Consider the following 25406-nt stretch of genomic DNA (forward strand, 5'->3'; position numbering starts at 1 on the left):
GATACCTTAATAAGCCCTGCTTCAGACCCATCTCGATCAAAGGCCTGACGGGCTTTAGCTATGGCCAGGATGACCCCCTGCATGGCGGGGCTCAGCATCACCTGGCACGAGAAGGCACAAAACAAAGAAAGAAAGAGGGCAGAAGAAAGTTCAAAAGAATGCTTGTAAAAGAAAGCTGAACAGAGACCTGAATCGAAGTAGAGCAGTTTAAGTGAAATCTACTATAAGTTTCACACACAATTGCCATATGCATATACATCCCTGTCATGCACTGCCCCCATCCCTTTATACCATTATCAAGCCTTTGCCAAAGTCACACTAGCTACTCCTATATACTCCCTCTAATTTAGAAGGACAAGTGAAGATGTGCAATACTAAAAATACTCCCAATATAACACTGTTAGAGAATCAGACAAAATTATAGCTTCACAGAGGGGAAGTATCTGAGGCAACCATTCCAATCTGGTACTCTAAGTCTGGGTATGCATTGTGAATACTCCAAGCTTACAAAGTCCAATAAAATAAACAAATCATTTACAACAATCTGGAGACTAATGGGAAGCTACACAAAAGATCTCCTGGTAAAATAAAACCAAAGCCTTGCAAAGACTAGGGAAAAAACACAACACAAAAACCTCCCTTCACAAGATAATGGAAATCTGAGGGCTAGAATTGTGTATCTGAGTGCCATTTGATCGAAAAGGAGATGAAAGATGCATATCATGGGATTCTTTGTCCTTCCTCTGACTTCAGAAAACACCTACAATTTACATATGTATCTCCTTTTGTTTTGGATACTGGGCGTTTGGGGGAAAAAAATCAAGCGTTGACTCTGGAGGAATAATAGTGGAATAACACCAACACCAAGAACAAAGATCCTTCACTCAAGAGGATTTCTGTCCATTCTGTCCAAGACAACGTGATCAAATTTTCACTCTATAAGCTATAGAGATTGTGCAGGGGACTTGCATGTACCATATGTATAAGAAGACATGTAAGTAAAGAAGGAAGCTGGTCATCAGCTATTTTAGTTATAACCACATGTTATAATTTGTGATTATTGTTATTGTTATTACAAAGGCAAAACCAGGTTAGTCCTCTATCTGCACTTGCTACCCTGAGGAAAGGTAAATTACATTCTTTCTAAAATCCTTAAAAATAAACACACTCAGCCACACAAGAACAGAAATGTAGTAAGACTAAGGAGAAACAACAGCTAAGTCCTGCACTCTTCTCGTGTACCTCCTCATCATATCCATCTGCATCAGATCTAACCAGAATCTTTCCCACACTGGGAATCTCGACTTCAGAGACCTGAGAATTAGGCTGGCCAGCAGACTCAGTCCCATTAGCCTCTTGGAGCTGCTCTGACTGATCTGCAGGGTTTGTTTCCTGGGGGTTGGCCTTCTTGGGCTCAGCTTCCTTAAGCTGTGACAGCAGAAAAGGGAGAAAAAGAATGAGAAAAAAACAGGAGGACAGACAGGGGAAGGGAGGAGTGGTTACAGGATGGCAAAGAGATGGATTTACAGATATATGAGAAAACAAAGGTCTTAACTTATAAAAAGCAGGAATGTTCTGGACAACACTAAGTAGTGCAGCAGGGATGCATTTTCTGATACACATTTACCTCTGACAGAGCCGCTTCCACACCACTTTTCTCATATGCATATGCTGTGTTGGCAATAGCCTGGGCTGTCTGGTCCTTTGCAATCACAGCATGCTCAGATGACAAACACCGAACACCATGAGAAGGAGTCAGGGATGGCTCTGATGACAAATTTGTAAAAAGGTATAAGCACTAATTAACAAATGAAGTCAAGAAGCCTTTTGATAAAACCAAGTAAGACCAGAACCTTCCCAAACCTTCCTACATCTAAACAGATGTCCCCCTGGGAACTAGTAATGAGGAAACTATTTACTTCAGAGTCCCCATGGGCAGATTTTTAAAAGGTACTCAACACTGCAGAGTTATACTTCTCAAGAAATCACAAAGTCTTCCTACAGGCATCACCAGGCAGAGATCACCTCTTGAAACTAACATTCTTAATCCACAGCTATTAAATCTAATTAGTTTTTACTACAGTTTGAGTTAACAGAGAAGTATAACCATAGAAGACGTGAGCAGTTAATCTTTTGCTACCGTTTCTCTTTCAGAGACTATGCTCTGATATTGGGAATTTATATTTAATGAAGCTAATATTCAAGAAGGAAAAGTTATCTTTCTGTAGCACTTTTATGCCACATGAGTTTCATCATCTCTGAACTATCATACTGGGAAATGAGCAACAAAATGTAAAATGGCATCAGAATGCCTCAGCTTACTGATGGTCAGAGGTCCAGCTTACTGCATTAGACCGTCAGGTGTTACAATATGACTGATATGAACAATTTTCTTAGGCACCTTGTGAAGCGTCTGAGAAATCCTGTGACTCAGAGGTGGCAGAGGATTCAATCTGAGGGATCTTGCAAGACTGTTGCTCCTCCCATTCCTCAACTTCCTGCTCAAATCTCCAGTTATCTTCTTGGATATAATGCTTAAGTTCTACAGACAAGGCTTCCACCTCTTTCAACATCTGGTCGGGCTCAGTCGCTGCCGCTTCTGAGGGAGACCAAAATGCGGTCAGTGTGAGACAGCTTACCAACAAGAGAAGGTCATCAAGAAAACACGAAGTTTTAATTGCAGGATACAACAAATTGTTAAGAGGATGAGAAAAAAAAAACTATTTTTTCCCTTGTAAGTACAAAATTTAAAACAGAAACTGCATCAATCACATAGTGTCAGTTTTCAGAATTTACTCCATTTGCCATTAATACCACCAAGAAAAAAACGATAGTAGAGAAAGCGCTTGGAATAGATACCCTGGGCTGGCAAGGTAGTGAGAATGTTACAAACACTAGGAATCAAGAAACTGTTAAGCCATCCTATGGTGTCTGACCAGAGCTTCCATGCTGAAAGGTTTCACTACTTTAACCAGTGCTTACCACGGGTCAAAATATTTATATTGCAATGATCAAAAAGTACATAATGACTATTCAAATTTAAAATAAATTACAACCCAATGAATTATTTATATTGCTTTCAATCTGAGTCAATTGCTACCAGAAAGTAAATATAATGGCTACAGACCAAACAATCACAAACTCAGCAAAACCCAAACATGATCAATGATGATGCCAAGGACCCACAGGATCACATGTCCAAAGCTGCAAGGGACTTCAGAAGCCACCTCGTCCAAGCCCTTTAGTTGTGAGATGAGGAAACTGAAGCCTACAGAGATTCAGTTACTTACCCAAGGTCACTCAGGAAGCAAACATCCCAAGTAGGATTCACGCTCTTTTCATACCATGCTGTATGCAATGCGAAAAAAGCCTACATGGAAACTACTCCCTCTAGCGGCTGACTAGTCTAGCAAAAAGAGTTTTTGTTTTGTTTGCTTCCAGAACGTCACGCACACAATTATAAATATCAGTCTCCTTTGTCGCATCTTCATCCAGGTCACATCTGTCAACCATGGATGGCTGTGCTAAGACAGCTTCTCTTCCCCCTGTATAACATCTCACTTGGTGAGCTTATCAGCTCAGTGGTTTCAAATATCATGTCTATTAAGTTGATTCTGAGATCTATTTTTCTCTCCTGATTGCCAGCCTTAGATCTCCAACATGTCCAAAATTGAACTCATCATCCTTTACCCCCAAATCTTCCCTTCTTCCTCACTTCCCTATTACTGCTGAGGTACCACAATCCTCCCTGTCACCTATGTTTATAACCTAGGTGTCATCCTTCATTCCTCACTCTCTTTCAACACCCCCATCCTCCACTCAAAGTGATCTTCATAAAGTGAAAGTTTGATCATGTTACCTCCCTATTCAATAAACTCCAGTGATCCTCTTTTACCTCCAGGATCAAATATAAAATTCCCTATTTGGCTTTTCAAGACCTTCAAAATCTGGCCTTCTTACCTTTCTAGTCTTCTTACTCCTTATACCCCTCAATCTGATGACACTAGCCTCCTTGCTGTTACTATCACTAGACACCCTATGTCACACTCAGAGATTGACCTCTATACATGGCACTCTCTTCCCTCAGCATGGCTTCCTTCAGGGCTCAGCAAAATCCCCATTTTCTACAAGAACTCTTTCCCAGTCCTCCTTTTCATTAGTGCTTTCCCTCTGTTGATGATCTCCAATTCATCTTGTAGAGAACTTGTTGGTACATAGCTGTTTGCATGCTATTATCCCCATTAGACTGAGCACTGAGCTCCTCGACAGCAGCAATTCCTTTTCACCTTTGAAGTGTTTGCCACATAGTAGGCACTTAATAGATGCCTGTTGACTTCACCTAATATGCTAAGAGCTATGAAGAGTCATTTATACAATAATTCTTACCAGCAACTATTGTTGCCTTCATACTATAACTGCGATTACAAAGATCTGTTGAATTCTCTCAGCGTCCATTGTCTCCACCCTTCTTATCCTTTTTACACAGGTAACTCAATGAGGCCAATATGACGCTTAAGCAAAATGCTTCCCGCATATGTACAGTATATGATAGGTTTCTAGCACATGCAGGAAAACAAAACTCAAATATGTTACGGAAATGTCTCGTGATCTCAAAAGTGAAATGTTCACCCCAATAAGACTTTGTCAAATAAAAAGGTAAAGAAGACCACATACCAAACCTGTTCCCCTCCCCCAGGCAGCACAACTTACTGCACTTTGGTGACTGGTGTTACCTGTGGTGAAGTGCGGCAGCTTGTCATTAATGTACATCAGGCAGTAAGCACTAACATTTCTCAGGCCTCCATAGGAGTCCCTCTCAAGTTCTTCCCAGGAAGATTCAGTCACAGAGATGTCATTGTACTTGAGCCAAATATTTCGGGGTCGATTATAAATGTAGGCCCAGTAATGTCCAGCATTTGCCTGTCCTTCATGAACCAGAACTGCATGTAAGCGATAAGGCACCTGAAAAGCAAAAGCCAGACTCTTGGGTAATTTTAAGCAGAGACTCTCCAATCTTCTAATAAGGTTATTAAAATGCAAAGGGACATTTCTAGTTGCTAGACACATTCCTTAATCTTCAGTATAAAAGTCACATTTACTTATCTTCTCGGCTAAAAACAAACAGACAAAAAAAAGAGTCTACATCTCGCAGAATATCCAAAATTGAAATCTAACCTAGATCTGTCTACTGGTGTCAATTACTGTGAGCTTTGGCCTTCATCCTCAGAACACAGGATGACACCTATTTGCTCATTCTGGGAAAACTCTTAAGAGAGAAGAGACAGGTAGCAAATTTAGCTGTTGTCTTGATCCTGTTCCTCTTTTTCAGGTTACCCAGATTTTATTCTGAGCCAGCTATCTAAGCTCTGAATTTCTTCTGCAAGTACAGAGGAAAACCCTCATATCTGAACAGTACAGAATCCTCACAATTTGTGGAACTACAGTAATGCTCCTTCACTGAAGCCTTCCACTAATCCTGTAATGGGAATGACCTGTAATTACTACAAGATTATGTCAGGGTAGTATGAGCTCTCAAGGTCCTACCAAGAGTTTAAGTGAAGACCCATTAGGTCTGTTGTTTTGAAGATTAGTATAATTAGGTTTAGAAAGGCACAAAGGTCTGACTATCAAGTAATATTTTTGGCCACACCAATTCATTAAACTATTCATTATGATCAAGTCAGTGGAGGGAGTATATACACACTGGTAAAATTACTCATCTTTTCATGTATTTAGGTAAGCACAATCATGCTAGGGCAAATGTTTAAAGAGATTAACAGAGAACCAAATTAAGTTTCATTCTAGTGATTCAATGAATTGCCTAATATTTATGGAGTCATCAACATAGTGTGAAGAACAATCAGTGGGAATAGTGGAAATGGATTTCCCTGAACACACGGTACTCACTTCTAAAGTCACACAAGCTCTGCAAACACTACCTATCGTTCCTTGGTAGACGAATTATTCCTCTGACAGGAGAAAATATAGGAATGGGGAAAAGGGAGGTTTTTTTCCTTTCATGTCCAGACAGCAAACCGATACCTTAATGGTAGTGAATAAGGAGGTGAGAATAAAATGTAGGTATGACAGTCTCTGTCTTTTAAAATTAATTTTATTTGAGGTATCATTTCATGAGAGAAGTCAAAATATATAATACTTGCCAGCAATCCTTTATGTGCTTTAAGATAACACATATGACTTAACTGATGTATCAGTTTTTAAACATGCAATTTCAAATTAAAAAACACATTAATAAATCTTTTGTCGTAGCTGCCAAATGTACCAAGTTCTCACATATTCTTATTTTTCTATTTAGCCTTATCCTACCTGGTGAAGAAGGGGATCAGAGTACATTTGCTCAATGGTTTGGGTAGTATTTGCAATACAGTTCTTTAGGTCTGTTGAAAAAAATACATAATTTAATACTCAAAGTTAAACATAGCTCATTCCATCTCATATCAGCTGCATAATTTTTTTTCTATGAAGACAGTGGTTAGTTATCCATAATCTGGGTTATTTCAATCCAAACTACTCTCTCCAAAGTTACCAATGATGTGTTAATGGACAAATCCAATGGACTTCTCAATCCTCATCTTTCTTGACCTCTCTGTAGACTTTAACACTGTTGATCATCCTCTTTTCCTTCATACTCTTCTAAGACTTCTGAAAGTCTGACCATGTTACACTTCCTATTCAATAAACTCCAGCGATTCCTTTTTACCTCCAGGATCAAATATAAAATTCTCTGTTTGGCTTTTAAAGCCCTTTAAAACCTGACCCCTTCCTACCTTTTCCAGTCTTCTTATTCCTTACTTCCCTTTACATACTCTGAGTTCCAGTGACAGTAGCCCTCTTGCTGATACTCATACTAGACTATCCATCTCCAGATTCTGGGTCTTTTCACTGGCTCTTCTGCATACCTGGAATTATCTCACTTGTACCTTCTGATTTTCCTGGCTTCCTTCAAGTCTTAGTGAAAATCTCACCTTCTGTGAGAAGCCTTTCCAAATCCCCTTTATGTTAGTGCCTTCCCTCTGCTGATTATCTCCAATTTATCCTGTATATCTCTTATTTGTCCATAGCTGTTTGCAAGTTATCTCCCCCATTAGATTGTAAGCTCCTTAAGATCAGGAACTGTCTTGTCTTTTTACCCTTTTTTGTATCTCCATTGCTTAGCACAGTGCCTGGCACACAGTAAGAACTTAGTAAACACTTTTTGTCCAATAAGGTTCTGTCTATATTAGTTCCACTGACTGGTAATCTCCATGAACTTTGATGTGAAAAGAGTATTATTACAAATCTGGGAGCCAATTGAGTCAGAGAGAGCCTTTTTTTTCTCTTTCTTTCTCCTTCCTTCTTTCCTTCCTTCCTTCCTTTTTTACAATTTGAGAAATTTCACAAGGGAAGGACAAAATAAAAACCAGCCCAACTCAAATGCAAAGGTACTTTCACTAACGTAAGTTCACAAAATTTAAAAATTCTTATTTAAAATATACTACATCTAGATAGAAATCAAAGAATAAGAAGGGTTAGATAGTCAGGACAACAAAAATCATGCAGTAAAGACAATGGCATAGACAGGAAGCATATCTTAATATACGACCCCAAATTATCTTCTTCCTTTTAACTTAAAATTTTTTTTAAACCAATAAAAAGTAACTGCTTAACAAGTTGCAAAATAGACAACCTTGTATATCTTGTTCAATCTCACTCCTCCACCTCTGAAGACAGGTCTTAACAAAGTTCATTTCCTCCTCAGTGATTGTTCGTGGAGCTGGGTGCTCAGGCATTTTCACTGAAGGTCGGGAAGATGTAAATGGCTTATTTATCAGATCAGTTTGCAATAAATTATCTTTTTCCAAAGAGGGCAGAGGAACTTCAGCTTTGCCAGAATATTCTTCTGCTCTAATACTAAAGAAAAAAAAAGGATCAGACTACCAATACTTCTTTTCAAGGAATAGTTTTGAAATAAAATAAGTTATTCAGGAAGTAAGATTGCAGCTTTCTTTTTCTATTAAGACTACTTCATAAAGTATTCAGAGAACAACTGGAAAGCTTCTAAGATCCAGCTCCCTAAAGTAGACTCTTCTCTCAGACCAAATTAGGTAGAGGCTTGAAAATTGAAGTAGTTGCCCACACAGGATCAGAAGCTGAAATCAAATTTCCCTTAACAGTTTGGTGGTTATTCACTGCCGTCCAAAACCAATACAAATTTATAGATCCAAAAAAAAAATGCAGCTTCTCATTATTGCTGGCAATTGCCATCAAAATCTAGCTAGAGAATATAATTTCCTTCTGCTTCGGCATTAAGAAATACTACCAAAGGCTAAGAATTGGAAATGGAGAGGAAGCTAATCAATTGGGGAATGGCTGAACAAGTTGTGATATATGATTGTAATGGAATATTACTGGGCTATGAGAAATGATGAGCAGGATGCTTTCAGAAAAACCTGGAAAGAATTAGATGAACTAATGCAAAGTAAAGTGGACAGAACCAAGAAAATATTGTACACAGTAACAGCCTTATCACTGTATAATGATCACCCCTGAATGACTTAGCCATTCTCAGCAATACAGTGATCCAAGACAATCCTAAAGGACTCATGATAAAAAATGCTATCTGCCTTCAGGAAAGAACTGATGGCATCTGAATACAGACCAAAGCATACTATTTTTCACTTCCTTTTTTTCCTTCTTTTTTTTTAGTTTGCATTTTCTTCAATAAAATGACTAATATGGAAACATTTTACATGACTGCACATGCATAACCTATATCAGATTGTTTGCCCTCTCAATAAGAGGGGAGAGGAGGAAGAGAGGGACAGAATTTGGAACTAAAAACTTATTTAAAAAATAATGAATGCTAAAAATTTTTTTATATGTAATTGGGGAAAAAATAAAATATTATTTTAAAAAACTGGATTAAAAAAATACTATAAAAATGAGGGGAAAAACTTTTCAACCTTCTTTCCTCCAGGAGAATATACTAAAGATACTAAAATACTAAATGAGGCATCAGTGAACTCCAGCCTGACACCTGTTTTTGTACAGCCCACAAGCTTAGAATGGTCATTATATTTTTGAATGGTTGGGAAAAAAAATCAAAAGAAGAATGATATTACATAGCATGTAAAAATTATGTTACATTCAAATTTCAGGCTCCATAAATATAGTTTTATTGAAACACAGTCATGTTCATTTGTCTATGTATTGTCTATGGTTGCTTTTGCACTACAATGGTAGAGCTGAATAGTTACAACATAGACTGCACTGGGTGCTCTCATTCCTTCACACCACTGCTGGGCATACTACAAACAGCAATGACAGTTATAGCTCCACAGTACTGAATGCCACACCTACTATAATGTTGTGTGTGTACATATATATATTTTATCAGTGTGTACCCATTATATCAAAAGAAGAAAAAGAAGAAAAAAAAGATTAATTACAATTGTTTGAACTCAGGACAGAAGAACTGCCTTAAACACTTATTAGAACACTGAATGGCTTTGGAAATTAGCTTTTGCTGCAGATCCTGATAATGTTTCTTAACAAATTCAACCCCAAATTATAAAGTAAAACAGTGCTTATATGTGAAATCTGTACCAAAGTAAAACCAATTTGGCAGCAACAACTAATATTGTCTGAAATACAAGTAATGTCAAGCTGCTTGATGTTTCCCATCCTGACAAAAGTTAAAATAAGAAGCAAGACCTCCATTTCCACACAAACTTGCAGCAGATATTTTCCAAGCTTGAGCTATAGTTCCAGCAGTGTTTTTCAGACCCTGATGTAAGTGCAAAAGAAATTTCTACATTTGGGCACCCACTGAACTGTGTAATTAAGGAATTTCCACCTAATCTTCAATGAGAATTAAAGGAAAGCACCAAGAGAAGAATCTAATAGAATTCTAAAAATGCCTTCTAAGATTCAATTAAAATTATATACTCATGGACTGGTATCAGCATATAGCCGTACCTATCTGTGTGAAGACATTTTTAAAGACGAAATAAGTTAATATGTCATTACAGATCAGCATCAACAGATAAACAACATTTGCACATGATTTTGATGTTCAGGAATACTAATGTTGCAACCCAACTGAAATGTTATTCTACCACCCCATCAAATTCCATTCTCTTCATCACTAGATCTGTGTTTTTTAAAAATCATACTCAATTATCATTATTATATTTTTAATTTCATCAATAAAAATTTTGTGGAAATTCATTTTCTCTCTTGTACCTACATAATAATCTTGATTTTGCCTCTTGACCTGCAAAGCCTAAAATATTTACTACCTGGCCCTTTCAGAAAACATTTGCCAACCCCCATACTATATATACTAAAGAAGCAGCTAGTTAGCAGAGTAGGTATGGAGTCAGGAAGTCCTAAGTTCAAATCTAGCCTCCAACATTTACTAGCTGTGTGACCCAGCGTCAGTCACTCAATCTCTATCAGCCTCAGATGATACAAGTGGCACAAGATTAGTCAGCCACTACATGGGAGCGCTGCCTCCCTCCATCTTTTCCTGACATTCATATGGCACTCACAGGCATCATCTCATATGACCCTCACCCCACATAGGTGGATGCCAGGAGGCAGAACACGGCTCAGGGTCAACGCCACATAGACTATAGGAGAACCAGAACTGAGAACATGTAGCAGCTTTGGAACCCCAAGCCCAGAGCTCTGTTCAGTCACCCATGATTCAGCTTCTGAATTACTCAATGGCATAATACCCCACCCTACCACAAGAAGCCCAATCACCTCTTCTTGGCTGTCAGGTCAGAAATGGGGCAGTGGAGAGATGAGGCACGACCCGAGGGAGGCACTTCCTCAGCAGGCTTGGTGCTAGCAAACTCAAGGACATACTGCAACATGTCAGGGAGTGGGAATCGAGCCGGGCCAGAGCCATACTTCACATACCTAGAAAACAACACAAACACACACTCTGAGAGCCAAAGTTGTTGCTATGTTTTCTGAGACAAATCCAAGATCATTGCTGTGGAGACCCAATAGAAAGGTTAACACCAAAGTAGAATGAATATCTGGAGGACACAGACAGAAGTCTGGGAAAAATTCTGCAGCATTCAGATGGAAAGCAATTCTGAAGGACAAGATCATGATGACCAACATAATTTTTTATATACCTCATAGATGAGTTGAAATTCAGAGTACTTTAAGTGGGCTCCTACTCTCTAAGTAACTACGTCAGCTGTCCCATGTTGCCAATACATCACAGTGTGGTTGTAGGCTGATGGGAGAGAGCTAAACATCTCAAAGGGAAATAAACACTTCATTAGAGTTGCTAGAAAATGTGAAACAATGAAGCTGGCCTGGAGAAACAATGCAATGATCTGGCAGTGCCAATGATAACTGAACCTCATGTAAAACAGAGTTAAGATTGTATCTTAATTAGGAGGATATTTTTCAGTCTTATCTACTCTTTCTAATATTTATACCTGTTTTCATTCCAATAGCAAATCCTGACTGTCATTCAGTCAGCAAACCTCAGGGTTTAACAGTTATGGATGGATATGGCATGGGGTGATCCAGCTGTCTCGACTTCTGCCTTGCTTGTAAAGCAGTAGTAAAGAAACTAGGTGACCTGGGTTCTAGCTCTGCCACTAACTTTTTGTGTGATTTTAGGCCAATCACTTACCTTCTCTGAGACTCATTTTCCTCATCTGTACAGTGAATGGGATAGGGCTTAGAGTCTCTAAGACGTCTTCTAGCTCTGAAATATTATATTTATTTATAATTTCTTTTCTTGACCACTTGGTAGAAACAACGGAGTCAAGACATACAACTCTGCATTAACTTTTTTTTCCTTTGTGAAATTTTAAACCACACTTTTAAATTCTTAAGCTTATTAATCAGGGGGAAAAACATCCAACACAGCCAGGAGCTATTTCTGATGCTGTGTAGCAATACAAAAAATGTATCTAAACTAAGCCTGGTAATGTAACCGTAACATGACAGCTTAAGAAAATGTATTTGTTTTACTTTTTATCATTTAGATAGTGTTTACATTCCCAAATTTTATGCTGCAGATGACTTGACTTACCTTTCCAACTTTTGCTGCAGAACCTTAACTTCCTCTTTCAACTTCCGAATGTGTTCTCTCTTAGTTCGAATGAGCTCTTTACTGCTGTACATATACCTATCAAAATTATAATGTACAACTTAAGAAAATAATAATCCCACAAATATGTTTCGTATCAATACTTTAAAATTCCTCTAAGTGGTAATTCTTTTGAGGAAAAAAAAAGAACAAAAGTAGTATTTTAGAACATACACATGCTATCTTGGCTTCTACATTTATCTGCTTCTTTTTTCCCTCCCAAATGTATTAAGAACCCTTCACTAAAAAATATATTCATTCCTATAGCTGGAATTCAACACAAAGGCAGTCTGCAACACAGTAAACGACAAATGAATGGAGAGCCTCACCTATCCATATAAATAATCTGAGGAAACTCCAACTTATTGTGAATTTTCTCTGGTTGACCTAGGGACTGATTGAACTCAAATCTGGAGAGTTCAAAGGTCAGTACTGGAGGTAGCTTTGTAAACCATCGCTGTCAAAAACAGAAATTAAAAGGAAAAGAAAAATCAATTTCAGAAAAGAGCAATGCTCATATTTAATATCAACATATACCTCTCAAAATTTTCTTCTTTAAAGCTAAAGAACTCCTGCTAAACAGACATATGAGAAGGAGCTTCTTCCTCTTCCTCAAATATCCAAGGAAACGGTTTCTTATAATGGAGCTCACTCAATGAAGAAGTTAGTTAAACATTTCGCAAAAGAAAGAATATACTGTAAGTTCCATTTTATGCAGGTTCATCCTTTGCTCTAAATAACTAAGGGATGGATGAGCTGGCGTGGATTCATGCCAAGATAATGGATGTATACAAAGTAACTACGGCTAGTTTGTAAAGCAGCAGGTATTCAAGAGGTATCAGACACTGATATAAATGGAAGTCACTGTCTCTCAATAGGATAAAGAGGGAAATATTGGGAATATAATGTGAAAACAGGCACAATTTAATTATTATTTCTCACTGTTCAAGTTTCTAACATTCTTTAAATTCCAATAGTGCTATCTGATGGTGGTGGTGGGAAATAATTTATCAAAATTATTAAAAAATATTTGCTGAGTGCCCTGTGTTCACAGCACAAGAATGACTATTACAAAAGGGCATGTTCTATTTAATGCACTACGTAACAAGTCACATTTTCATTTAGACAAAGATATTAATAAATGATCAAGAAGTTACTGTTTTCCCTTCAGATACCTTGTCCTTAAACAAAACACTGAATCTAGGCAATAAAAGGATTCTATAATCACTACAGGACTAAATTTAAGCATACAGGATTAATTTTTCCAGTCACTTAAGGATACGTACATCTTTGAATGAAAGGACTCCAGATAGCTAAATGTCTTAAGAACACTGTTTTCAATTGCTTCCAAGGACATAAAAATTGCACAGATGGTATAAGCCACAAAGCATTTTATAATGCTAGGTCTTCATCATGAATTAAGAGACATTTTTCTGAAAATCTAGGGAGGTATAAGCTCCAAGTGTCCTGGGACTGACATTCTAATTCTAATCTTGTTCTACAGATGTTTCTTTAAGCCTTTGATGTGGGTTTCCCTATGTTATGGCAAGAAAACATCCTTTTCTTTCCTACAGTAACTGTGTTGGACTCTTCAATACTGTGGCTAAATAAATGAAAAGTGCCATTCAGTGCTGGCACTAGAAGCTTGATCGGAGGTCTTAAATTTACCACATGCTTCTTACTACCCCCCCTTCATTACCTATCACCTAAAAATAATAATGATAAAAATACAGGCAAGAGAATTTGATATTAAAAATGTGATAGGAAAAATATTTTAAATGGCATATTAAAGAGTTAAGCATTGTACTTTTTTACTCTCCAAAAATATGGAGGCAAGAGGTTGCCCCTATTTAGCTTTAAATTGGTTTTAAAAGAAAAACTGGATCACACTGAAAGCATGAGATGTAGTATATACAACTTTTTAAATGGCTAAAGAATCTCTCAATTATAGTAAGCAATTTCTCTGCCAATAATATTCAGGCTCACTGCCTCAAATGTATGACTTTTGCTCAAACTGTTAAGTGTCAAACAAAACGATAGGTTTTATTAAGTGATAGGAAAGAGTCCCCTGCCAAAGACCTCAGCCTTATTTAACTGGCACTTTGTCCTCTGCAGAGCAAATAAAAACGTCAAACTAACCTCTTGTCCATACTTCACTGAATGATCAGGAGGAAGCATCTCGATCTCCCCCTCTACCATGGCTCCTTCCAAACATTCATCCAAGTTCCGATAACCATTTACCTGAAGGGGATACTGGCCAAAGGTTTCATTGTTGCAAAAGGTCTTACCTAGAAGAAAATTTGACATGAAAACACAAAACAAAACAAACAAATCACCCTGTCTCCACCATCTGCTTTCTAGCCCCCAAAACACTATTTTGCAGTATCTCCCTAAAATTAGAACAATTTCTGATGACTCACGAAGTAGAAGTCACTTAATATTTTGTACCAAGCATGCAGCTTAAATAACCCCACCACTGGAGGATATTAACAATTTTCCCAAAGCAGAAACTCCTTATAAATCTGTCCTTCCCAGGACAGAATGGTTTTGTATAGGACTAAAACTTCCGAGGATCCGATATTTAAAATTTTTTTTTATTAATTCATTTTGATTTATCAACAATCACTTCCATGAGCTTTTGAGTTTTAAATTTTTCTCCCCCTCCCTCCCCAAGACGACGAGCAATCTGATATAGGCTATACATATACATTCCTATTAAACATATTTTCACATTAGTGATACTGTTAAGAGAATTAGAACCAATAGGAGGAACCACCAGAAAGAGGAAACAAAACAAAACAGAAGGAAAAAAATAGCAAATAGTATTCTTCAATTTGCATTCAAACTCCATAGTTCTTTCTTTGGATGTGAATAGCATTTTCCATCATGAGACCTTTGGAGATGTCTCAGATTGAGAATCTGATATTAAAGAAATAAAAAGAGCAAAAACTGTAATAAAAGGAAAGATGTTTTTAACCAGACAATTCCATCTAGAACCTGCAATAATATATTCCAAATCACAAATCAGAGATCCAGAAGTGACAACCAATCAGAACACAGCATTTACCTTCATGAACCCCTTCAGTCAGGAAAGTGCCATAGAAAAGCTGCACCATTGGATTTTCGGATTTGTTCCTGGGACTGCTGCTTTCAAAAAGGTAGAGAATTCTGCATCATATGGTTTATAACATTAAGCCCGCCCATTACTTAAAGGTGAAAGTTATTTAATTTCTACCAACTCCCAAAGAGCAACATATGTTCTAAAACAAATAACACATCACTGTTGTGAAGCCTTGCAAACAAACATATCTTTTTCCCCAAGTGCCTTCTCCCCCAATAGCACACAGGATACAAAATGAAAACCAGCCTCCTTCCTACTTCCCTCACTTAAATTGTTACTGGCAAGTAAGTGGCTATCTGTAAGGCTGCTTTTATAATACACAGATGTTTTCACCTAGGGAGTCAAAGCATTTTAGTGATCAAATTCCTTCCTAGTACTTGGATAAGACAAGGACATCTGTTACTTGTCAGGAGTTTCATTTCCATCAAAACTGAAATGGCTAATGTTGTCACCGCCCTCACCCATCCCCATCCAACAGGAGTAACTTCAAAATAGTCACATATTAAAAATGTCTAAATTAATGTCTTCAACAACAATTAATGCTACTATGTTCACACCACAGATTAATCTGTGTGCAACACGGGCGGTAGCTGTTTTAAAGTAGTAGCCAGGGACCATCAAATTAAAGAATTACAGAGTAGAATAGAGCTAACATCTCTGAGAGAAGAAAGCCAAAAGTCTAATTGTGACTCTCAATTAATCTGTGGGTAGTAAAGTCTACAAGATTTGGTGAAAATTATTTATTTCTCCAAGAAAGCAGCCAGGATAAGGTTTTAAGATATCCTAGTTCATAAAATTTTGAAATTCTCTAGAGGGAAACTAGGGGTGGATGAAAGAAAAGGATGGGAAAATAAAATTCTTTTTTTTTTCTTTTTGTTTGTTTGCTTCTTTGACTAGGCAACTGGGGTTAAGCTAGTAAGTATCAAGTGTCTGAGTCAGAGTTTGAACTCAGGTCCTCCTGACTCCAGGGCAGGTGCTCTACTCACTGCGCCACCTAGCTGCCCCAAAATCAAATTCTTAATACTCACTTGACATTAACAGCAAGCTGGAATGCATCCTCCAGCCAATCTAGGAGCTTGTGGGTGAATTCACTGACATCTTGCTAGAGGAGGCAAGAATGTCATGGATATTAGATACATTACTATGTTTAAGAAGAATAAATTTTTTCCTTTTACCCACCAAGTAGAAAGAAAATTTTTACTAAGCACACTAGAACATGAATGCTTCTTAGGAAAAATTAATTATAAATGGGATCAGTTTCACTGATCAAATATTTATTAAATGCTCACCAAGCGCTAAGCACTCTGCAAAGTTCTGGGGATACAAAGAAAGACAAAGACATTACAGTAAGGGGTGTGGGGGGTGAGAGACAGGACAGTGGACTCAGTAAGGAAAGAGTAGAGAGGAAGGGCAGGGCAACCTAAGACATTGATGACAGAGAGAAAACTCAGCAGCCCTTATGGGTGAAACTCACCCCTCCTTGCCAAATGCAACTGTAGCCAAAGGAGCTGTACCCCTCAAAAGAAAAGGAGGGGTATGTGAAAGTAACAAAGACCAACAAACTCAAAACTTATTTTAGTTATACAAATGCTAAAGGTTATCCAACCTTGAAGAAAGCTAATAAAAGTCTGAAAATACTAACTTTCTGTTAGTACTGAAGTCACAGGATGGGAAAATAGGAACTCTCTGTGGCTAGGCCAAGGGAGCAGAGTTAGAAACAGTCTTGAGGCTTTTAAAGAAACAGGTGGGGCACAAAGCAAGGAGTGGCTTTGAAAGCACAATCTGAGTGGAGTAGCAAAGGGGAGGACTGATTTAGGAAATCAGTCAAGCACCTATTTTGTACAAAGCACTATGCTAGATGCTGAGGATATGAAGACAAAAAAGAAAGCAATCCTTATCCTCAAGGAGTTTATATTCTATTTGGGGAGGGTGGATTCAACACCTATACAGATAAGTAAATATAAGATTATTTGAGAAATAAAGAGCCCAAACTGGGGTTTCAAAAAAGGTTTCTCCTAGAAGGCAGAACCTAAACTGAGTCTTGGAAGAAGTTAAAGATTCTAAGAGGTGGAGGTGAGGAGGGAGAGTAACCCAGGTCTGAGGGCACAGCCTACGCAAAGGCAGCGGTGAGGGAGGAAACGCTGAGGTCAGGAAAGAGCCTTCTACAGTGGAAAGATTAGTAGCTCACAAAAGCCTGGGCCTCAACTCCTGCCTCTTATCCTTAGTGTCTGGATCCTCCTGGTGACCCAGTTCACTCTCTAGGCCTCAGTTTCCTCCTCTGTAGAATGAGGAGGCTGGGCTAGATGGCCTCTGGTGTCTCTTCCAGCTGCAGGTCTAGGAGCAGATATTTCAGCAAAGCCAAACTGTGAAAAGCAGAAGTGCTGGCAGTCTCTCTTGAAGGCCACTCCAAGGAACCACTGAAGATTCCTGAACAGGAATGACACGGCACACAAATAACATGAGCCTTTTAAAGAGATGCCAGAAAAGCTGCTGAACTTGGAATCAGGGGCTATAATATAAGCTTCACTGACTTACAAAGCAGTCTTGGACTGGGACTAAAAGAACATTGAGGCCCAAAGAGAAAGGAGTTTATTTTCACGGTGTACAAGAGAAATGAAGCCACTTTGGGCCTTGGACAAGAACGCTGGAATAAAGGGTGAATAAATGAGCATAAACACCTCTACTATCTGTGTACCTATAACCTACCCTCAAATTCTCTCACACACCCAGCTGGGTTATTTAAATACGTGAGGGTCAGATAAAGTGGATGATGCAGGGGAGAAAACAGTGCCTGGCACATAACAAGTACCTGACAAATATTTCTGTTGGGCTGAAATTAAGTAAAAGGCCCATAGATCCAGGGGAAAATTCTTGTTTCCTTTCATAAGAGGTGGCAGCAACAAAATCTTCTGGACAGCCTCACAGACTACCCTGAGCTGGTTTATCATGTTCACCCTGAACACTGCAATGTAGCCCAACTGGTCTTCTCTCTGTTCTTCATTCACAACACTCAATGTCTCATCTCCTACTTTTGCACAGGCTGCCTCCCAGGAATAAAATATGTTCCCTCTTCACCTCTGCTTCCCTGAATCCCTTTCTTCTTTTAAGATGAAGCTCAGGCAAATCTTTTGCATGAAACCTTTCCTGATGCCCCTCCAAATACTAGCACCCTCCTTTCCATAGTACTGTGGATTTAACTACTTTGTGTGTTGTGTGTAAATACATAAATATCTGCATATGCATATATTAACTATATTTACTTGGAATGTAAGCTCACTAGGAGTAGGAAGTGTTTTATTCTTTGCCTTGTACATCTAATGTTTAGCACAATGTGGAGCACATAATAATACTTGCTGACTGATTGACCATGGCACTTGCATTTTTTCTCCCTGCCTATTTTTATCACCCTTCCTCCTCTCCGAACCCTTTTTCTTCTTCCTCGATTGCCTATGCTTAAAGGTTGTTCATAACCTACATAAGTACGTATATCAGACACCCACTTTTTGAAGCTAAAGCAGATGTTGATCTTTGGAATAAAGCAAAGACAGTGAAGCGTCAACAAAGAATAACTGAAAGAACTTTTTTTCAGGATGTTTTGGGGCAAAAAAATTATTTCTTTTGTACCTGCTGTTCATCAGCTGATCGGAATGCTCCCTTTAAGAGATCCAGGGCTGCTGAAGGGTCTACAAATTTACGATTTGATCCCATCATTAAAGCAAATAGATACTGAAGCTCCTGCATAAATATAATATTTCTTTTTTCCTATGTGAAACACAACATGTAAGATAGTTATCATTTGATGTAGGGAATTAAGTATTTCAAAAGAAAAAGTGTCAGTGACCACTCCCAAAACTGTATTCAATCCAATTCAGAAAAGAGCCAGGCCCTGAACTACAGAACAGAGACTATTAAGGCCGGTGTGATTACTGCTAAACTTAGTGAGGTCTAAGTGGGAGTGACAATGGCTGAGGACCAACCATATGATCATTCTCTGCAGCTGCCATCCCTCCTGCTGTCAGAGAAATACATAACCAGGAGAAATCTAGAGAGGCAATAGACCCCTGGCTGAAGGCTCAGTTCTCTGATAAGAATAGATTACTCTCTCTATTTCAAGAATGTCCAGGCCTCTGGAGAATTTGGGTTGACCAGCTACTGAAGTCTCACTGAGGGATGTCCCAAAATAGAACAAATGTTTCTAAATCTTCTATTCACTGAGTCCCAAAGGCAAACAGACATTGAAGCTAGTGGTGACAAGGTGACTCTCACAACTAGCATTCTTTGAATTCTTCCTTTCTCATAATTCTTCACATAAATTTAAAATCATATGTAATTTTTAAAAATCTGTTTTATGTCACAAGAGAAGAAAACTTGCCACTCAGAGGAGAAAGCAACTGCTAGGACAAATCAAAGAGGATCAGAGACAGAACACTGAAAGAAGCCAAAAGCTTAAAACCCTCTAAGCTGAAAGGAACTCAGTCATTAATTATGGAAATCATTCAGTACCAACTTACTGTATGGCTTCGGCAATTTTCAAGTATATTTTGTGGAAGACTGTAGCCAAGAACAAGCCTTCGAAATTCAGATAGTTGAAAGAGAGACTAGGGGAAAAAAAGCATATAGCTTATAACTTTCACCTCAAAATATATATTTAAAAAATCCCTCACATATTTATGTATTTACATTCCACGTACACTTTAAAAGAGAAGCATTCTGTTCATTAGCATTTAAATAAGAACCCATTATATATAAATGAGTATCCTGTTAATCTATTCAATTCAATAATGTTTATTAAGAATTCTGTACCTTCTGTTCATTAACTGATCAGAATGCCCCTTTAAAAGATCATGGCTGCTGGATCTCTTAAAGGTCTCTCCTTTGAATTCTTCCCTGTGAATTCTACTGTGCTGGGCTCTGAGGATACAGAACCAAACTCCTAGCCCTTAAGGAGCTTATGTAGTAGTTGGGGGAAGGGGAGAGCACCAGGCACTCAAATGGTTCATTCTTCCCCAAGACTGCTAGCAACCTGAAGAAGGCAGGCAGAAACAGATTCTAAATCTGAAGTAAGTGGGGCATCTATATCTCTACAGATATATTCAATATAATAGAATGTTACCGATCCTAGCTTTCACTTCGGAGAACTTAAGTTCATCCTGAATGGGCCCCTCTCAAGTGACACTACAGAAAACAGATCCAAAATGAAACTAAGATCTCACACAGTAAATAAATCATCAATCATTAAGTTGATCTGTTAAAGTTTCAAACTGAAAACAACTTACCAACTGTAATCTGATCTACAAAGTGCTATGCTGAAAGTGAATATTTAGAGCTGGAAAAGAAGCTTCTAAGGCCATCTAGTCTATCCTCATTTTAAAGAGAGACAACTGAGGACCAGGAAGGTTATGTCACTTGCCCAAGGTCACACAGGTAACGTCAAAAGTTATACCAAAAAAATTTAGTTGAATCACTTTCTAAATCCAATTTAAGAAATTAAGAAAGAATTCCGGTCATTATTTCCAATCCTGGAGCTATAATTACAAAATGCCCACCAACAAATATAACTCATATTATTTTCTTAGAGATTTTTATCTTCATCTGATTTCGTCCCTAAGACATCTGAGCTCCAAAACTCCCAAAAGAAACCAATTTCAACAAAATCCAGTAACACACGAAAAAGATCTGCTAATCATTTTAGATCATCATTCTAATTTAAAACATATATTCTTCACATTCGAATTTGGTGATATAGATTATGTGCACAAGATTTTCTAATAAACTGAAGAGTACTCTACCTGTATAACAGCACTAAACCAACAGGTATTGCCAACATTTTTAAGTCCAACTGGCCAACCATCCACTCTCCTCCAGTCACTGGGGTTGGGATTTTCTCCCCAGACTTCACAGCGCTTCCTCTTTGAACGTTTATTTTCAATAGCAGTTGCTTCGTGAGTCCTGTGTTGTCCCAATATATATACATGCAAAATCAAGAGCTGAACTTGGCAAAACAGTAGTTGACATTTTTATGTAGTGTTTTATAGTTTATAAACTGTTTTATCTACCTTATTTCATTCGTAAACCATGTGGTAAATTTCAGTGGACCTTCTGTAAAGAGATCTAAGTTTAAAAGAACTATACAATCACTGGGTATATATGAAATGGATTCATACTCTTGGTAAAAAAAAATCAAGGAACAGGTTTTACTATATACACATATTCTTAGTTAAAAAAAAATCAAAGGATTCACTGACTAACGGAATTGAGAACACTGATTCTAACACAGTGTATCACAGTCTTGACCTTAAACACAGGATGACTGGATGATTATTAGATGAAAGAATTTGAGGTTATCAGAAGGCATCATTATCATAAAAGAGGTCCTTCAGACTGTATTCCTGGGTGAAACTCAAATTGTTCTTATACTATCTGGAAACAGATGATATTTACATAACATTTTGAGGTTTACAATGGACTTTAAATATATTATCTCATTTTTCCTTTTGATAATTCATACTAACTGGGGATTTTAAAATATAAATTAATTCAATAACCTGTTGTGATCCCTTCCATCAGCTTGAATTTTTGGTGACTCTAGTAGACTCAAAGCAATGGCTGCCTGAAGATCATCTTTATTATCATGTGTTGGATCAATTACTTCTGTAAAACAAACAAAAATGAATCTTGATTTCTGTATATTTTTGCATAAAATACAACATGTTCATTTGAACTAGAAGAAAAAAAATTAAAGACATTCACACATTCCAAATAGAGAATCCCAGTTACACAGTAGATAGGCTACACTGAGTTATTATCACACCAGGTGGACCAGAGAAGCAAATAAATAATCTACAGGTGAGATGTAACCTTCAACCATTCCCAGAACCAGCAAGCTCTGGGACTGTGGATGAATGAACCTCCTCCTTCATATTACCTTTCCAAAAAGTCAAAATTTTTCCTCATATTTTGTAAGTTAAATTTTCTCTGTCTGGCTTAATTTGAACATCAGCTAAAAGCTCTGTGGATTTATGGGTACATTAAGAGTACAATGTTCCAAGTTTCCCAACCTCCTTTTGAACACTAACCATTTCTGGCTCTTTAAAAAACAAATAAACAAACAAAACTACCTGGAAGTTCAATCCACAAAAACAATACTTCTCTCTGCCCCACCACCCCCAAAAAGAGATATCAGGCAAATAAATGGTTCAATCACTGGACTAAGTGAATTCCATTTGAGAACTCTTACTAACAACTTTCCCATAAAGTGCTATAGAGAATAGCCATAAAGCTGTTCTCAGACGTGGTCCAGGGACTCATAGGGGGCCCAGGACCCTTTTAGAGAGTCTATTAGGTCAAAACTATTTTCACAATAATTCCAAAATGTTTTCATCTCTAATACAGCAAATATTGACAGATACAACCTACTTATAAATTTTTTAAGAGTATAAATGGGTCCCAAGACCAAAAAGTTTAAGAACCATTTGGCTAGAACAATTAGATTCCTTAAAAACAGTGGTATGTCTAGTTTAATATAGAAGGCCAGAAAGGGCTTGATAAGTGCTATTTCATTTTATAGTAATGCTGTAAATTTTGGGGATTTTATGGAGCTAAGTATCCTCCCAGATCATGATTTGAATTTCCAAAACTGGCATGATGTGTTAGGAACCAGGCCCTTAAATAGAGGATTCACTATTGTTTATAATGGACTTAACACAAATAGTGGTAACAGAGTATGCACAGAACTGCCCTACTACAAAAAGGAAGGCTCTACTGAAAACAAAGTGCATCTGCTTCTAACAAAAGTATCAAAATAAAACTTAACACATTATAAAGTAAAACCTATCTTCCATGTTATTCATAACTTCAGTGTTCCCATTTTAAACCAAAGCTTTCTTACTTATTATCTCTCCCACATGACTGCACTTTGAATCAAAAGAATCCCAGTTCTAAGACCTCAAAGGCTATCTAGTTCAATTTGTACCAGGTCCATTCAGTCTTCTCCTGAAGACCTTTAGTGAGGGAGAAGAATCCACAGCTTTCCCTTCCTAGGCAATCCATTCTATTTTTGTAAAATAATTGTTGGAAAATGCTTCCTTTATAGAAAGCCTACTTCTGCCTCTCTACAATTTCTATTTACTACCTCTAGGTTCTATCCTCTGAGGCCAAGTAGAATAAGTTTAATTCATCTTCCACAAGCACAGCCCTTCAAATACTTAAAAGACAGTTATCATGCCCACCCTTTTTTTTTCCCCTCCAGGCAAAACATCCCTAGTTCAATACTAATTATATTACATGAGCTCAAAGCCCTTTACTATCCCAATCACCCTTCTCCAAGAACTCTAGTTTATAAAAAGTTTTCCCAAAATGTAGCCTAAAATTCTACAGGAAATGTAAGCCCAGGAAGAAAGAGAAGCACTCAAGAACGAAATTCTTTTTTTTTTTTTTTGGTGAGGCAATTGGGGTTAAGTGACTTGCCCACAGTCACACAGCTAGTGCATGTTATGTTCTGAGGCTGGATTTAAACTCAGGTCCTCCTGACTCCAGGGCCGGTTGCTCTATCTATTGTACCACCTAGCTGCCCCAAGAAGGAAATTCTTAAGTCACAAAAAGAAACACTTTTGATTAGGAAGTGAGAGATACTAAGACAAAAATGAAATGGTAAGGAAACATGATATGGAGAGGAAATATCACTGACTCCGGAGTAAGAGGACCTGTGTTCAAATCTCACTTCTGGTACTTACTACCTATATAAGCTTGAACAATCCTGGACCTTGTTTTCCTCATCTATAAAATGAAAAAAGCTGGACAAGCCCGGTAATGATTCTGAGTTTTCTAAAGTTTTCTAAAGAAATTGACATGGATACTTACAAAACTGACCAGTCAACTTCAATTTATAAAAGACATGCTTGAGAAGACAAAAATCAAGAGCAGGTTGTGACTTCTACAAAAGTGTGGCATAGTCTTGTAAGAACAGTGTCAGGAGTGCTAAAGCTCAGAATGAACTGAAGCTGGGGATAAATGTTCACATTAACAAAACTATACTGATAACAACATAAGAAAAAAGGATCCTGAATATCCAGTACTCCAAAGCTCGAAAATCCTGGGAGAGTTTAATTAAGCCCTGCTAGCTGATGTCAGCATAGCAACCCAGATTGCAACCCACAGCAAGACCAAACGGCTCAACCACCCCTCCCCAAAAGCACAACATGGGGCAGGGTCTGGCACAAAGAACTACAGCTGGAGACATTGGAGGGTAACACAAATTACTGCAAATACAGAGATCTCCCAAAAGTGAAGAAAAACTCTGTAACAACTACAAGTAGTGACTCAGAGGAAGAAGGAGATTGTCCACAAGGACAGAATACCTTAGAAGAAATGTAAAAAGCTCTGGAAGAAAGAACTGGAAGGAGAATAAGTAGCATAGAAGAGGAAATGGTAAATCTTACCCAAGAAATGCATTCTCTAAAAATGAGAATAGATTAAAAAAAAGTCAATCACTCCATGAGACAGCAAAAAAAATTATAACAATTCTTTTAAATTTTAAAGGAAATTTAAGATGCTTTATACACACACACACACTGATCTGGAAAAAAGATCAAGAAGTAGTAATTTAAGGACCTTCTGAAAAATATGATTAAAAATAAAAAGGTCTGGACGTATACTTCAAGAAATCATAAATCACATTTTAAGAAATCATTAATCATAAATGAAAACTGTCCATATCTATTAACCAGAGGTCAAAATGAGGACAGAAAGAATTCAACAATCACCTCTTGAGAGAAACCCCAAAAGAAAGAGTCCCAGGAACGTCACAGCCAAAATTCAGAGTTCTAACATCAAGTAAATTAAATAAATACTGCAAGTACAGTTATCCCTTCCATATTGTAGGGGTTAGAGGTACAGCACCCCAGAAATCTGGAAAATCTGTGTAAAATTTTTTGGCCCTCCTTTTGTACCAGAGAAAAACTCTGAATTTTTTCTTTTTGTTTTATGGGATGTTTACAGTATTAAAAGATAAAACATGTTGGTATTATACAATACTACACATGTAATTTATGCATTTCTGAGTTTCTAAACTTTTTCTGTGTCATCTGTGGCTTCCACTAAACTCCCCCAAAATTCCCATTTAATTTCTTATGCTGACCCGCAACATATCGAAACTGCAAT

General features: G+C 37.6%; 1 protein-coding gene across 5 annotated transcripts in view; it reads right to left on the bottom strand.

The window, feature by feature from the left end:
• The window catches only part of USP28 (ubiquitin specific peptidase 28), a 68375-nt gene that overhangs the window by 8993 nt on the left and 33976 nt on the right, over window positions 1-25406 (bottom strand). For 2 of the 5 annotated variants that reach the window (XM_020989736.2, XM_020989737.2), the window contains exons 4-20: window positions 21794-21899; window positions 21038-21197; window positions 19760-19846; window positions 18873-19010; window positions 16277-16350; window positions 15195-15271; window positions 14267-14415; window positions 12457-12584; window positions 12071-12166; window positions 10771-10929; window positions 7688-7911; window positions 6328-6398; window positions 4734-4962; window positions 2402-2599; window positions 1628-1767; window positions 1243-1428; window positions 6-101 (exon numbers count right to left, since the gene is read on the bottom strand). In XM_020989736.2, coding sequence (XP_020845395.1) covers window positions 6-101; window positions 1243-1428; window positions 1628-1767; window positions 2402-2599; window positions 4734-4962; window positions 6328-6398; window positions 7688-7911; window positions 10771-10929; window positions 12071-12166; window positions 12457-12584; window positions 14267-14415; window positions 15195-15271; window positions 16277-16350; window positions 18873-19010; window positions 19760-19846; window positions 21038-21197; window positions 21794-21899 — 2318 coding nt within the window. The remainder of the gene's footprint in view (window positions 1-5; window positions 102-1242; window positions 1429-1627; window positions 1768-2401; window positions 2600-4733; window positions 4963-6327; window positions 6399-7687; window positions 7912-10770; window positions 10930-12070; window positions 12167-12456; window positions 12585-14266; window positions 14416-15194; window positions 15272-16276; window positions 16351-18872; window positions 19011-19759; window positions 19847-21037; window positions 21198-21793; window positions 21900-25406) is intronic. The other 3 variants (XM_020989739.2, XM_020989740.2, XM_020989741.2) reach the window with 3 other exon arrangements.

The sequence above is a fragment of the Phascolarctos cinereus genome, unplaced genomic scaffold (genome assembly GCF_003287225.1).
Source record: "Phascolarctos cinereus isolate Bilbo 61053 unplaced genomic scaffold, phaCin_HiC Scaffold_726;HRSCAF=1367, whole genome shotgun sequence".
NCBI classification, from domain to species: domain Eukaryota; kingdom Metazoa; phylum Chordata; class Mammalia; order Diprotodontia; family Phascolarctidae; genus Phascolarctos; species Phascolarctos cinereus.